Source organism: Rattus norvegicus, chromosome 20, assembly GCF_036323735.1.
Source record: "Rattus norvegicus strain BN/NHsdMcwi chromosome 20, GRCr8, whole genome shotgun sequence".
Lineage (NCBI taxonomy): Eukaryota > Metazoa > Chordata > Mammalia > Rodentia > Muridae > Rattus > Rattus norvegicus.
Genome location: NC_086038.1, coordinates 29,693,886 through 29,706,389, shown reverse-complemented (window position 1 = coordinate 29,706,389; position 12,504 = coordinate 29,693,886). Strand labels below are relative to the sequence as shown.

Genomic DNA, 12,504 nt, shown 5'->3' with positions numbered 1-12,504 from the left:
TGAGAAATCTACTACTACTGTATGACTCAGCTGTCTCAGGTCTCATGTGGGAAGCTCTTCAGTTTCCAGCCTTCCTCCCTCCCGCCCCCCTCCCCACCCCTGACTCAATCACCTGGTCTCTCTGCCACTGCAGTCCAGCCTATGGAGGTCGCCTGTGCTCAGGGCCCATGTTTGAGTACCAGATCTGCAACAGTGAGGACTGTCCTGGGCCCTTCGAGGACTTCCGGGCCCAGCAGTGTGCCAAGCGAAACTCCTACTATACCCACCAGGATGCCAAGCACAGCTGGTTGCCCTATGAGCCGGACAGTGGTGAGTGGCCCTGCTCTGCACAACTGTTGGGTGTGTTCTTGTTCCTGTTCTCCCACCTCTCGAGGCCCAAGGACCTGGGGTGCCATGGGGAACCCATGGGCAGACCTATGTGTCAGCACCTGTGGAGTCACTGTCACTGTTGAGGTCACCCTTGGTTTGTATGTTTATAACACAAGCAACTTTCGGGCTGGAGAGATGGCTCAGTGGTTAAGAGTACTGACTGTTCTTCCAGAGATCCTGAGTTCAAATCTCAGCAACCACATGATGGCTCACAACCATCTCTAACGGGATCCAATGCCCTGTTCTGACAGCTACAGTGTACTTACATATAATAAATAAATCTTAAAAAAAAAAAAAAAGACAAGCAGCTTTCGGAGGGGGGTCCCTCTCCAGGGATGCCCATGGCCAATCCATTCATTTAGCAGTGCTGAAAGTCATTTGAAAGGCAGCTTGGTAGGAGCCTGGGAGGTGGGGGTCTCATGTTGCCCTCCCCCTCTGGCTGCTCTGGGCCTTGGAACGTGGAGTGTCTGGTGTGGGGACCCCACTGAGGCCAACACCCAGCCTTTTATTGCATGTTTAGGGAGAGTTCCTGCTGTAGCATTGGGGGAGGAATGGCCTGGTGTCTGGCTCTTCAGGCCTGAGGCTGGAAGGGCTTTGCTGGTGCAGTGGTCCCCAGCTCTTGGATCCCAGACAGCTCCTATGAGAACGATGTCAAACCTGAGCTGACATCAGCACCCTGAGCTCAGGCTCATGCAGATTTCTCCTAATACAAGGGACTTCAGAGTCTTGTCAGGGCCAGACTTCTCAGCCATGCCCTTTCGGGAGCTGGCAGAAGCAGGCAGGAGGGAGCAAGAGGGGGCAGTAGGGGGGTAGGAGGGAGTAGGAGGGGGCAGGAGGGGCAGGGGGTGCAGAAACAGGCAAGAGGGAGCAGGAGGGGAAGGAGTGGGCAAGACCTTCTTTACGCCTGGATTCTACCCATTCTGAGGATCTCACCACTCCTGTGGATGATGTGAGCTGTCCATGTGGCTGCCTGTTGGGTCCACTAGAATGATCCTGCTTCTCATCTGGAAGTGAAACCCCCACATCCACCAGGATTCTGACTCTCAATGAAGCTCTCTAAAGTGGTCTTGGATATTGTGACTCCGTACTGGAGTTCTGTGTGAGGGACCTGGTAGCCGGGTGTGGTGAGGCATACCTTTGGTCCAAGCACTTGGGAGGCAGGGTCAGGCAGATCTCTGTGTTTGAGGCCAGCCTTGAACTACAAAGTGATTTCTAGGGCAGCCAGGGCTACACAGAGAAACCCTATCTTGAAACAACAACAACAAAACTATCAAGAAGAAGAAAAGAAGAGGAGGAAGAGGAAGAAGGAGGAGGAGGAGAAAGAGGAGGAGGAGGAGGAGGAGGAAGAGAAGAAGAAGAAGAAGAAGAAGAAGAAGAAGAAGAAGAAGAAGAAGAAGAAGAAGAAGAAGAAGAAGAAGAAGAAGAAGAAGGAGGAGGAGGAGGAGGAGGAGGAAGAGGAGGAGGAGGAGGAGGAGGAGGAGGAGGAGGAGAAGAAGAAGAAGAAGAAGAAGAAGAAGAAGAAGAAGAAGAAGAAGAAGAAGAAGAAGAAGAAGAAGAAGAAGAAGAAGAAAAAATAATAATAATAAATAGTGGTAGCAGCTGCAGCAGCAGTGGAAGAAGTAGAAGTGTCCCAGTCTCTTGGGAGCAGGAGCTAACCAGGCTCCTTACAGTGAGCTTTGGGAGGCTGGCTTTTTGCAAGGCTGGCTTTGAATACCTTGCAGGTCCTCTGGGAGAGGCCTAGGCAGGCAGGGTAAGAAATCTGAGGGACAGCTGAGTGTCAGGCTTTTCCCAGGACTCCAATTCCAGGAAGTTAGCTAATCCCCCCAACGTCACTTTCTCTAAGAAACACGGCGAGTGTTTATCTGTTCTCTACAACTTCCTTTTTAGGACATTATCAGTCCATAGAGATGGGAAACGTTTCGTTTTGGCACATACAGTTCTCCTACTAGCGTGCCCAGCTAGGCTGCAGCGCCAAAGCAAGACCCGAGTGACTTTGTGGTTACAAGCATGGCTGAGCCACTCCATGTATGACCTTAAGCGCGTTACTTAGCCTCTGGTCCAGTGATTCCTCCGAGATGTTAGAACCTTTGCTGGGGTATGGCTTGGTGGTGGCGCACTTGTCTAGCATGTATGAGATCCTAGGTTTTATTCCCAGTACCACTCAGAGAGAGGGAGAGGGAGAGGGAGAGGGAGAGGGAGAGGGAGAGGGAGAGGGAGAGGGAGAGGGAGAGGGAGAGGGAGAGGGGATAGTGGGGGCTGGGAAGATAGCTTAGTTGGTAAAGTGTTTGCAAGTATGTCAACTTGAGTTGATCCCCAGACTCCACATTAAAAAGATAAGTCCTGGGCTGGAGAGATGGCTCAGAAGTTAAGAGCACCTATGACTCTTGCAGAGGACTCAGGTTTGATTCCGAGCATCATATGGTGGCTAATATCAGTCTGTGACTCCAATTCCAGGGGATCTGATGCCCTCTTCTGGCCTCCACGGGCATTGCACATACATGGTACACAAACGGGTGCACTCAAAATAACCATACATATAGAAATTTTAAAATAATAAATCTTTAGAGGGCTGGAGAGATGGCTCAGTAGTTAAGAGTGCTGACTGCTCTTCCAGAGGCCTTGAGTTCAATTCCCAGCACCCACATGGTGGCTCACAACCATCTGTAGTGGGATCTGATGGTGTGTCTGAAGACAGCTACAGTGCACTCATCATATACATAAAATAAATAAATGAATGAATGAATGAATGAATGAATGAATGAATAAATCTTTTTTTTAAAAAAGCCTGAGACATTTGCCTCAGGTCACAGGACCAACCTGTAAATGCCACAGCAGCATTCTTAAGCCAATGTCCCAGACAGAGCTCCCCTCACTGTCCCAGAGCTGGCCTTGGACTTTGTGCCTAGACCACATACTGATGGCGTCCGTCCTAAGCCATCCCCTTCCTGCCAACCCATGGGCTTAGCAGCGTCTCTCTCCTCACAGAGGCCCAGAAGTGCGAGCTCATTTGTCAGTCGGCAGACACCGGAGACGTGGTGTTTATGAACCAAGTGGTGCATGATGGGACGCGCTGCAGTTACCGAGATCCTTACAGTGTCTGTGCCCGTGGAGAGTGCGTGGTGGGTACCCCCGCAAGCTGCTCACGCTCTGCTGCCTCAGGGGCCTAGAGGGCTATGCTGCCATTTCTCGGGCCCTGGGATAAGGTATTGGCCACTACCAACCTGAGAGCAGCTAGGGCTACTGCAGAGGGGTCCCTTCCTGTCCTACACCATTAGAGAAGCGAGGTGACCCAGGCTAAGACCACCTGGGCCACAGGGTAGATTTGGGGGAGTTCTCATGCACCAGGGTTCCCCCTTCAGCCAGGACCAGGAGGGAGCAGTGGGCCAGAGAGTTGGAGGCAGGGGAGCCTCCTCCTGCTGACTTCGTCTCCACCCCCAGCCCTTTGGTTGCGACAAGGAGGTGGGATCCATGAAGACGGATGACAAGTGCGGTGTCTGCGGTGGGGACAACTCTCACTGCAGGACTGTGAAGGGGACACTGGGAAAGGCCTCCAAGCAAGCAGGTGAGCATGGGTGAGATGGCTGGGGGTGTGGCTGGGAGGTGGGGATGGGGCACTGGGGAAGGCCTCCAAGCAGGCAGGGAAGCATGGTTGGGTGTGTGTGTGTGTGTGTGTGTGTGTGTGTGTGTGTGTGTGTGTGTAGGGTTCTCCTTGACCAGTGCTGGAGAGAGGGGAGGATCCTGGAGCCTGGCTACAGACCTTACCAGTCTGCCTATGGCTGGTCCCCTATCTTCCTGGCATACTAGTATGGACTCCCAAAAGCACAGAAACTTAAAAACCATTTTGGTAGGGGATGGGGGGGGTAGGTAACATGGGAGAATGTGTGCTGAGCCATCTCTTTGAGCCTGGGGCTTTTGGTAGGAGTGAGGGAGTCATTTTCTATTCTCATTTTAAAAACAAAGTCCGGGACCTTTTCTCCACTATGAATTTCTGGTCCCTGAGTTCTTTGATTTCCACCTCTAACTTTCTGAGGCTTGCTGTAGAAGGGGAGTATTCCTTTAGGAGTCTGTGTGCAGTAAGTCTGCTCTTCTTGAAGGGTTTTTACAGCTTGGTCTTACCCTGGAGCGGGGGAGGTTGGTGACCAAGAAGGGCTTGTTTGCAAGCTTTGAATCTGTCCAAAAGAGCCATGAAGGATCTCCGTGGTTGGTCTCATCAACCATGTAGCTCTCTAGGAGATTAGGAGGGGCCAGGGGCCGGGCTAGAGAAAGCAGAAGAGGAGACCACACAAGGAAAGAAAAGCAACTCACACAGGTGGGCATCAGTGCACGTGGTAGTGACCCCTAGAGGGCACTTGGTGCTATAACATCTCATATGCCCTCCAGTCCTTGGGGGTCGGCTGGGGTGGGGAAGATTCCAACCCTGGTTTCCAGCCAAGGAAACAGGCTTCTGAAAGGTTCTGTGTTTGAGAAGCCCTTGCGTAGCCGGTGGTGACAGCAGTGTGCTGTGAGGTAGTGTTGGGTGAGGCGCATGGGGTGCTGAGCAGGGAGCCACCCTCTCAGGACTCTTTGCTTTCCTGGATGCCCCTGGGTGGCAGCGGCTCTCAAACAGGTGCAGATCCCGGCGGGCGCCAGGCACATTCAGATTGAGTTGCTGGAGAAGGCTCCCCGCCGTATTGGTGAGTACCTCGTGGGGCGGGGAGGGCCGGGAGGGTGGGGAGGGCAGGGATCCCAGAGCAGGCAGGACCTCACAGACTTAAATAAACACGGATAATCCCTTTTAGTTGTTAAATTTATGCTGAATAGCTGAACTATCACACAGTTCAGATTTATGGAGGGGAATAAGGTTAACACTGTCACCCCCGGGGCTTGTTTCTTCCCACCAGGATCAACCTTTGTTCAAATTTTTTACGTCAGCAGCTGGCTTCGTTTTAAAGTCATTTCGCAGACGGGCTCAGGCAGCTCTTGCTGCATGGCCACCACCCAAGAACATAAGAGTTAGGAGCAGCAACTGTCACAGGATCTCAGTTCTGTGGCAACGGTCATGGCTGGTTCAGCTTCTATTGGTTGCCTGATGGGTCTGTCGGGAATTCACTGGTCTAGGAAGTGTGGGTAGTATGGACAGTTGACTGAGTCTGACCCCAAAAAGAAAATCTGGGAATAGTCACTAGTTGTCTGTCCCTTGGCCATCTGCAGTAGCTAGAGAGAGAGCAGAGGGGCACTCTGCCAGCCCCTAACATTGCATTGACCCAAGTCACATGGCCCAAGCACCCATCAAAGGCTAAAAACACAGATTGTCTATTGATGAAGGAGTGGTAAAATCACAGGGCTATGAGGTATGGGCAGCCATTTCTACAGTCCACCATACGGGCCCTAGATCCCCGTAATATAACGGTACTAAAATGGAGTTACTAAAGGTGTCATGGTTGTTGTACAAACATGAAGCCAAGACAGTTTGAACATTAGATCCCCAGAGGCTGGGGAGACAGCCTAGTAGGCAGAGGGTTTTCCGTGTGAGCGTGAGAACCTAGGTTTGGCACCAGAAACCACATAAAAGCCAGCAGCGTGGTGTGTGCCTACAATTGCAGCACTAGAGCAGTGCCTGCAGAAGATCCTTGGAGCTGAACCTAGTGGAATTTCTGAGCCTTGTGTTCATCTACAGACCCTGTCTCAAAAATAGGTGGATGGATGGACGGATGGATTGATGAGATAGATAGATGATTGATAGATAGATAGATAGATAGATAGATAGATAGATAGATAGATAGATAGATAGATGGGTAGATGGGTAGTTGGATAGATAGATAGATAGATAGATAGATAGATAGATAGATAGATAGATAGATAGATGGGTAGATGGGTAGTTGGATAGATAGATAGATAGATAGATAGATAGATAGATGAATGAATGAATGAATAATAGATACATAGATGATAGATACATAGGTAGATAGATAGATAGGTGATGATAGATACATAGATAGGTAGATAGATGATAGATAGATCTATAAGGTAAAGTGACTGTGGAAGACTGTGACAAAGATCCCTGGCCTTCACATACACCACATACATGTATACACACATATACAAACATGTACATATATAAAACATGGCCATGCATGTACACACACACACACACACACACACACACACACACACACACACACACACATCAGATCGCCCAAACAGATTAAACTTAAAAAGTCAAGTCCAGACACAGTGGGGCAGATATCTCACCCCAATACCCAGAAGGCAGAAGCAAATGGATCTCTGGGAGTTCGAGGCCAGCCTGATCTACGTAGCAAATTCCAGACTAGCCAGAGGTACCTGGCTAGTGAGACTCGATCGCAAACTAAAATAAAATAAATGTTCAAGTTAAGAGCCAGCAAGATGGGGCTGGGGATTTAGCTCAGTGGTAGAGCGCTTACCTAGGAAGCGCAAGGCCCTGGGTTCGGTCCCCAGCTCCGAAAAAAAAGAACCAAAAAAAAAAAAAAAAAAAAAAAAAAGAGCCAGCAAGATGACCACAGTTTGGTCCCTGGGACCCACAGAAAGGTATAAGGAGAAAGCTGACTTTACAAGGTTGACCTTTGGCCCCCACACATAGACTATGATGTAACCCCCCTAATAATAGTAAATAACTTTTTTCAGTTTTAAAAATTCATGTTAATGGTCCCCAGCTCCGAAAAAAAGAACCAAAAAAAAAAATTCATGTTAAGACATTAATGCAATGGGAAAGATGCTTTTATCGTTTGATCTAGCCTTGTTTTTACCGAAAACCAAATCGACAGTCAGAAAAATAGGCACGTCCGAACGATTCCTGAGACATTGTACAGATTCCGGTGGTGAATAAATGCTGGTGTGTGCTGGGGTTCCTTTGGGGTGGTGGAAGTATTCTAAGATTACACACGGTGATGACTGAAGGTGCTCAACCAGCATCGGACTGCATGCTTTAATAGGGTGAATTACACGGTGTGAATTGTATCTCAATTGCAAACTCAAGAGCTCAGCTTGGAACCCCGCCTGACAGCTGTGGGCAGCTACTGCTTCTGTTTCAGTCAGTGGCTGTGTGTTCCTATTTCAGTCTATGCTCACGCAGACCCCCTCATGCAGAGAATGTAGGCTTTGATATCACTGTGGCAAGTCACCAAGGCCTCTCCGACCTGACAGCCTACCAAGTCCTGTCACTCTCCATTTACACATAACAGACACTAACATAAAATGCAGTGTCTCTTGGCAAGCTCAGCTGTCACAGAATGTTCACGGGTCACCGTTTTAGGTCATCATCAGTAATATGAGACGCTTCAAGCTTCCTGGAGCTGCATCTCGTCCCAGTACAGCTTGTGGTAGTTTCCACCCTTCTGCCTTGAGGGCATATAGTTCATCTACATGGTGGCCAAAGAGAAACTGAGGCCTGAGGCAACTCAGGGCCTTCTCCAGGGTTCTGAGGCACTCGTCAGAGATGAGGCAGAGTGACCCTGGGACCTGGTCTTCAAGCACCAGCCAGAAAGAGACTGTCTTCTGCACACAGTCAGGGGGAGGCTCTCTTCTGCGCTGGACTGAGCCTGAGCATAGGAGGCCTCAAAGCCCCCCTATACAGTGACGCACTTCCTCCAACAAGGCTATACCTCCTAAGGTATCACTTCCATGGGCCAAGCATTCAGACATGTAAATCGTCGGAGGCCATTTGTCTTCAAACCACCATAGTGTGCAACCTGTGTGGGTGAGAGAGCAAGCAATAACTCACATCTGTGTGTGCATGTGTGTGCATGTGTGAGTTGCATGGAAACAAGAGCATGCGTGGTGCCAGTCAGGATATGAGCCCTCTGCAGCAGCCCAGGGTGGTTAGCCATTCTAGTAATGAATGCCAAGTTTCTGACCAAACTCAAACCAAGTTTTCATCTGTTGTCCCATAATCTCCATGACAACCTTTGAAGGATATTGTTATCTAGATTTTGTATCTGAGGAGACTGAGGGTACAGAATGGCTAGGTAGTTAGTTGATGATCAAGAGCTGTTAACTTCCTGGGTCTGTATTACAGGGTCCCATTTGTCTTCCCCCTTCTGGGATGTGGGACGGACAGCCAGGTGGCTGCCACCATGGCTGCAGTGAGCTGTGTAAGTGGTTAAGGTCAATGAGGTGATTTGAACCTTGACCTGGCCTCAAGGGCAGCTCAGCCTTACCCTCAGTGGTCTGGGGCTGGGAGATGCATCAGGGCCTGGGTGGGCAGGAGGTGCGGGTGGGGTGGTGGCACTCCAGGTTGCCTTTGCCCTACCTGTGGTCACTATCCTGGGACCTGGCCCAGCTGCAGCCCAGTGCGTGTCCAGGCTGAGTGCCTGCTCCCGCCCAGTGAGCCTCTGAACGCATCAGTGCTCGCCGTGCCCCTTAGGATACTGCAGAATGTAAGCACTAACAGCAGGGCATGAGGGCAGTGTGTTTACATCGCTCCCTTAGATGATGGGGACTTCGAGGGCTTCTTTCCCTGACACCCTAGGTCTCCACCCTCTCCTAGGACGGAGTCCCATGCTGCTGCTTCTCCCCAGCCTTCATGGCTTCCAGGGCAGCCAACGCTGTGACCAGAGTCTGCACTTCAATAATCCCCACCTTCCTCAGTAATAAACTGCCCATCACTCTCCCACAAGAACCTTAAAGAGCTGAGCACGAAAGTTTTATTGAGGATCGAACCTGGGACCTTGCACATGCTAGGCAGGTGCTCTGCCACTGAGCCATATCTTCAACCCTTTCTGGGTGAGAACATTGAGAGGGTTTCACTAAACAGCGTAGGCTGGCCAGAACTTTCAGGGAATCCTCCTACCCTGGCCTCCCAATTACTGGAAGAATAGGCATGTACCATCATGTCTGACCTTACAGGCATTCTTTAAATCTTCTCTGTGCCAGTCAGGGCTCCTAAATGGCAGGCTACTGAAAGCAACAGGCATCTGTAATCTCAGTAATGTATATAGTTGTGTGTATGTGTGTGTGTGTGTGCATGCACGTATGTATGCTCATGTACATAGCTTCAGCAATGTATATAGTTGGTTATTACATACATGAGTTCCTTCCCTTTCATTGCCTTGGGATGTGTGTGTGTGCGTGTGTGTGTGTGTGTGTGTGTGTGCGTGCGCGTGTGTATGTGTGTGTTTGATGAGCGTGCATGTATGTGTGCACGAGCATGCATGTGTGTGCACGTTTGTATGTATTGTGATAAGTGTGTATGTGCACGTATGTATGTGTGCATGCATTCATTTGTGTGTGTGTGTGTGTGTGTGTGTGTGTGTGTGTGTGTGTGTGCGCGCATGTGTGTTGGGGATTATTGTAAGATCTACCTGGATGAGCAACCCTGTGTGCTGGCTACAGTAATCAGTCTCGTGTTATAGAGGTTGAACAGGCTACACAGGGGCTAAGTCACTTCCTTACAAGGCTTGCTCTCCTGTGCTCCGTGTGTTGCTATAGATCCTACAGGGACAGCAGCATCTCTGAGGGCAATTAAAGGAGGTTTCCTGAAAGAAGTTAAACTGAGCCATAACTGTGGGTGGCCATTAGTCAGTGCCGAAGAAGAGGGGCTGGTGCAGAATCAGGGGTGTGCATCTGAGCCCAGAGGCAGGACTGGTTTGCAGAGGGCTCCTGGATAGCCCTGATGGGAGAGCTCAAGGGGACAAAGAGACAAGGAACATGAGGAGGGGTCCCCTGGAAAGGCCTTGAGTGTCAGAGTCATGGGCCCCTATAGAGAGAAATCTCTGTCCCTCTGTTCTGGCCAGCGGTGAAGAATCAGGTGACTGGAAGCTTCATCCTCAACCCCAAGGGCAAGGAGGCCTCTAGCAGGACATTCACTGCGCTGGGCCTGGAATGGGAGCACGCAGCGGAGGACACCAAGGATAGCCTCAAGACCAACGGACCCTTGCCTGAAGCCATCGCCGTCCTGGTGAGCCTCCTTGCCTGAAGTAGCCTTCCCTGTCCCTTGTGCCTGCTATTTGGTCAGTACATTTTAAAATGGCCTTTCCCTGGTGTGTTGGGGGCAACTGCAGCAGCTTTTTCCTCCTTTACTTGGGGTGGGAAATGGGGTCTGGTGGGGGAGCCCTCCCCCGTCCTCACAGCATCCCTCAGCATCCACATGCATTGCAACACGATAACATTGTGAGGCCTAAGGTGGTTCGGATGCTTTAAGGCAGCTGTAATGAAGAGATCATGGCAGTGCCAGCTTCTGAGAAAGGGGCAGGGCCATTACCCTCGTTGGGGTCCATTGCTGCCCATTCACCCTTTGCTGTGCCTGGGCTCAAGGAGCAGGGGTTGGTAATCCAGCAGATTGGGCTACAAAAGCTCTGTCAGCATGTCCTCAGCCTGAGCTGATGGCTCTGCATCCAGTGTTGGCATCACTGGTGAGCGGTGTTCCAGAGGCTGCTGGTGTCGATGTGAAACTTTTATCTGGCACGGACTTTCCACTCACCTTATATTTGTGATCGCCCACGTCTGGGGCCAGCTGATGTTTGCTCAGGGTACCAAGGCTGTTTAAGGGAGAGCAAGCAGTCTCAACAAAAGATGCTGGGACAACAGAATACATACATGTAAAAGGCTGAAGTAGGGTTTCTCCACTGTGCTGTAGGCGAGTGAATCAGTCGACCCACGACCTAAATGTAAATATGATGGCCTGTCACTTTTGGAAGGAAATGGGCAACTTCTCATGACCTTCCACTCTTCAGTAACAAGATAAGGAGCAAAAGAAACGAGACATGGTCAATGCCAGAAACATTTGTTGGTTAAGGGACACTATCCAGAAGTAGGAGAGGCCATCGATACGGCTTCTCATCCAGGGCACTTGGTGTCAACGCCAGACCTGATGACCTGAATTCAATGACCAGAGTTCGCATGGTGTGGGGAGAAAATCTGTTCCTTCAGCTTGTCCTCCGACCTCTACACTCATGCTGTGGCATGCGTCCCTTCCCCAGTCCTGCCCCAAGTAATAAGTGTAATTTAAAGGAAAAGATTAAAGAAGTAAAAATAACCAGGCATGAGGGTACACACCACTTGAGGTGGGCTATATGAATCGTGAAGAAGAAGGAGGAGGAGGAGGGGGAGGAGGAAGAGGAGGGAGAGGAGGAGAAGGAGAAGAAGAAGATGATGGGGAGGAGGAAGGGGAGGAGGAAGAGGAAGAAGAGGAGGAGGAGGAGAAAAGAGAGAAAGAGGAGGATGGAGATGTAGCTCATTTAGTAGAATGGTTGCCTCGTGTGTGTGAAGCCCCTGGCTCCACTCTCAGTACCACATACCGAGCATGGAGGTTCATACCTGTGATCAGAAGTTCAAAGTCACCCTGGTCTACATAGTAAATTCAAGAACAACATGGGCAATATGAGACCCAAGAAGTGGAGAGGAGGAGGGGGAAGAGGAAAGATTAAAGAGGTCATTCACCGGCAGCCGAGTTGAAGCCAGACAGTTTGGATACCCTAAGACTCCAGCCATTGGGCATCACCCTCCTTTGAATATAGGTGTGTGGGAGAGAGAACGACTCATGGGCCTGGTGTTGGCTGCTGTAGGCTTGGTACAGACATAGCGAGTGCTTAGTCTGTGGAATGGGAGTTTGTGAATGTCCCACCTGCCCCAGCTAGGTACTGGATCACACATTTTTTTTTTTTGGTTCTTTTTTTTTTCGGAGCTGGGGACCAAACCCAGGGCCTTGCGCTTCCTTGGCAAGCGCTCTACCACTGAGCCAAATCCCCAACCCCTGGATCACACATTTTAATAGGGAGAATTGCACAGTATGGATCGAATCTTAAAGCACAATTTGGAACCCCATCTGGCAGCTGTGGACAGCAGCTTCTTTCCTTGGACCCGCTGCTGACCCTACTTCCACCTCTGATCTTGTGCTGCCTCCTTTGTGTCTCCCCTTCCAGGTTCTCCCCCCGGCTGAGGGTAAACCCCGAGGTAGCCTGGCCTACAAGTATGTCATCCACGAGGACCTGCTGCCCCTCATTGGGAGCAATAATGTGCTCCTGGAAGAGATGGACAGCTATGAGTGGGCTCTCAAGAGCTGGTCTCCCTGCAGCAAGGCCTGTGGAGGAGGTATTGGCTATTGTGGTCCTACGGTTCTTATGGGGAGTGGCGGAGGTGAGGTAGAATGGACTGGAGACTGGGTAGGAGTCTGAAAGAAGT

The 12,504-nt window shown here is 50.4% G+C and overlaps 1 protein-coding gene across 2 annotated transcripts in view; it reads left to right on the top strand.

The window, feature by feature from the left end:
- Adamts14 (ADAM metallopeptidase with thrombospondin type 1 motif, 14) overlaps window positions 1-12,504 on the top strand; it is a 76,810-nt gene that overhangs the window by 56,296 nt on the left and 8,010 nt on the right. The window contains exons 12-17 of one of the 2 annotated variants that reach the window (NM_001389237.1): window positions 134-309; window positions 3,355-3,488; window positions 3,808-3,931; window positions 4,962-5,042; window positions 10,119-10,282; window positions 12,246-12,414. In NM_001389237.1, the coding sequence (NP_001376166.1) occupies window positions 134-309; window positions 3,355-3,488; window positions 3,808-3,931; window positions 4,962-5,042; window positions 10,119-10,282; window positions 12,246-12,414 (848 nt within the window). Of the gene's footprint in view, window positions 1-133; window positions 310-3,354; window positions 3,489-3,807; window positions 3,932-4,961; window positions 5,043-10,118; window positions 10,283-12,245; window positions 12,415-12,504 lie in introns of those variants that run through there. The other variant, XM_039098764.2, reaches the window with a different exon arrangement.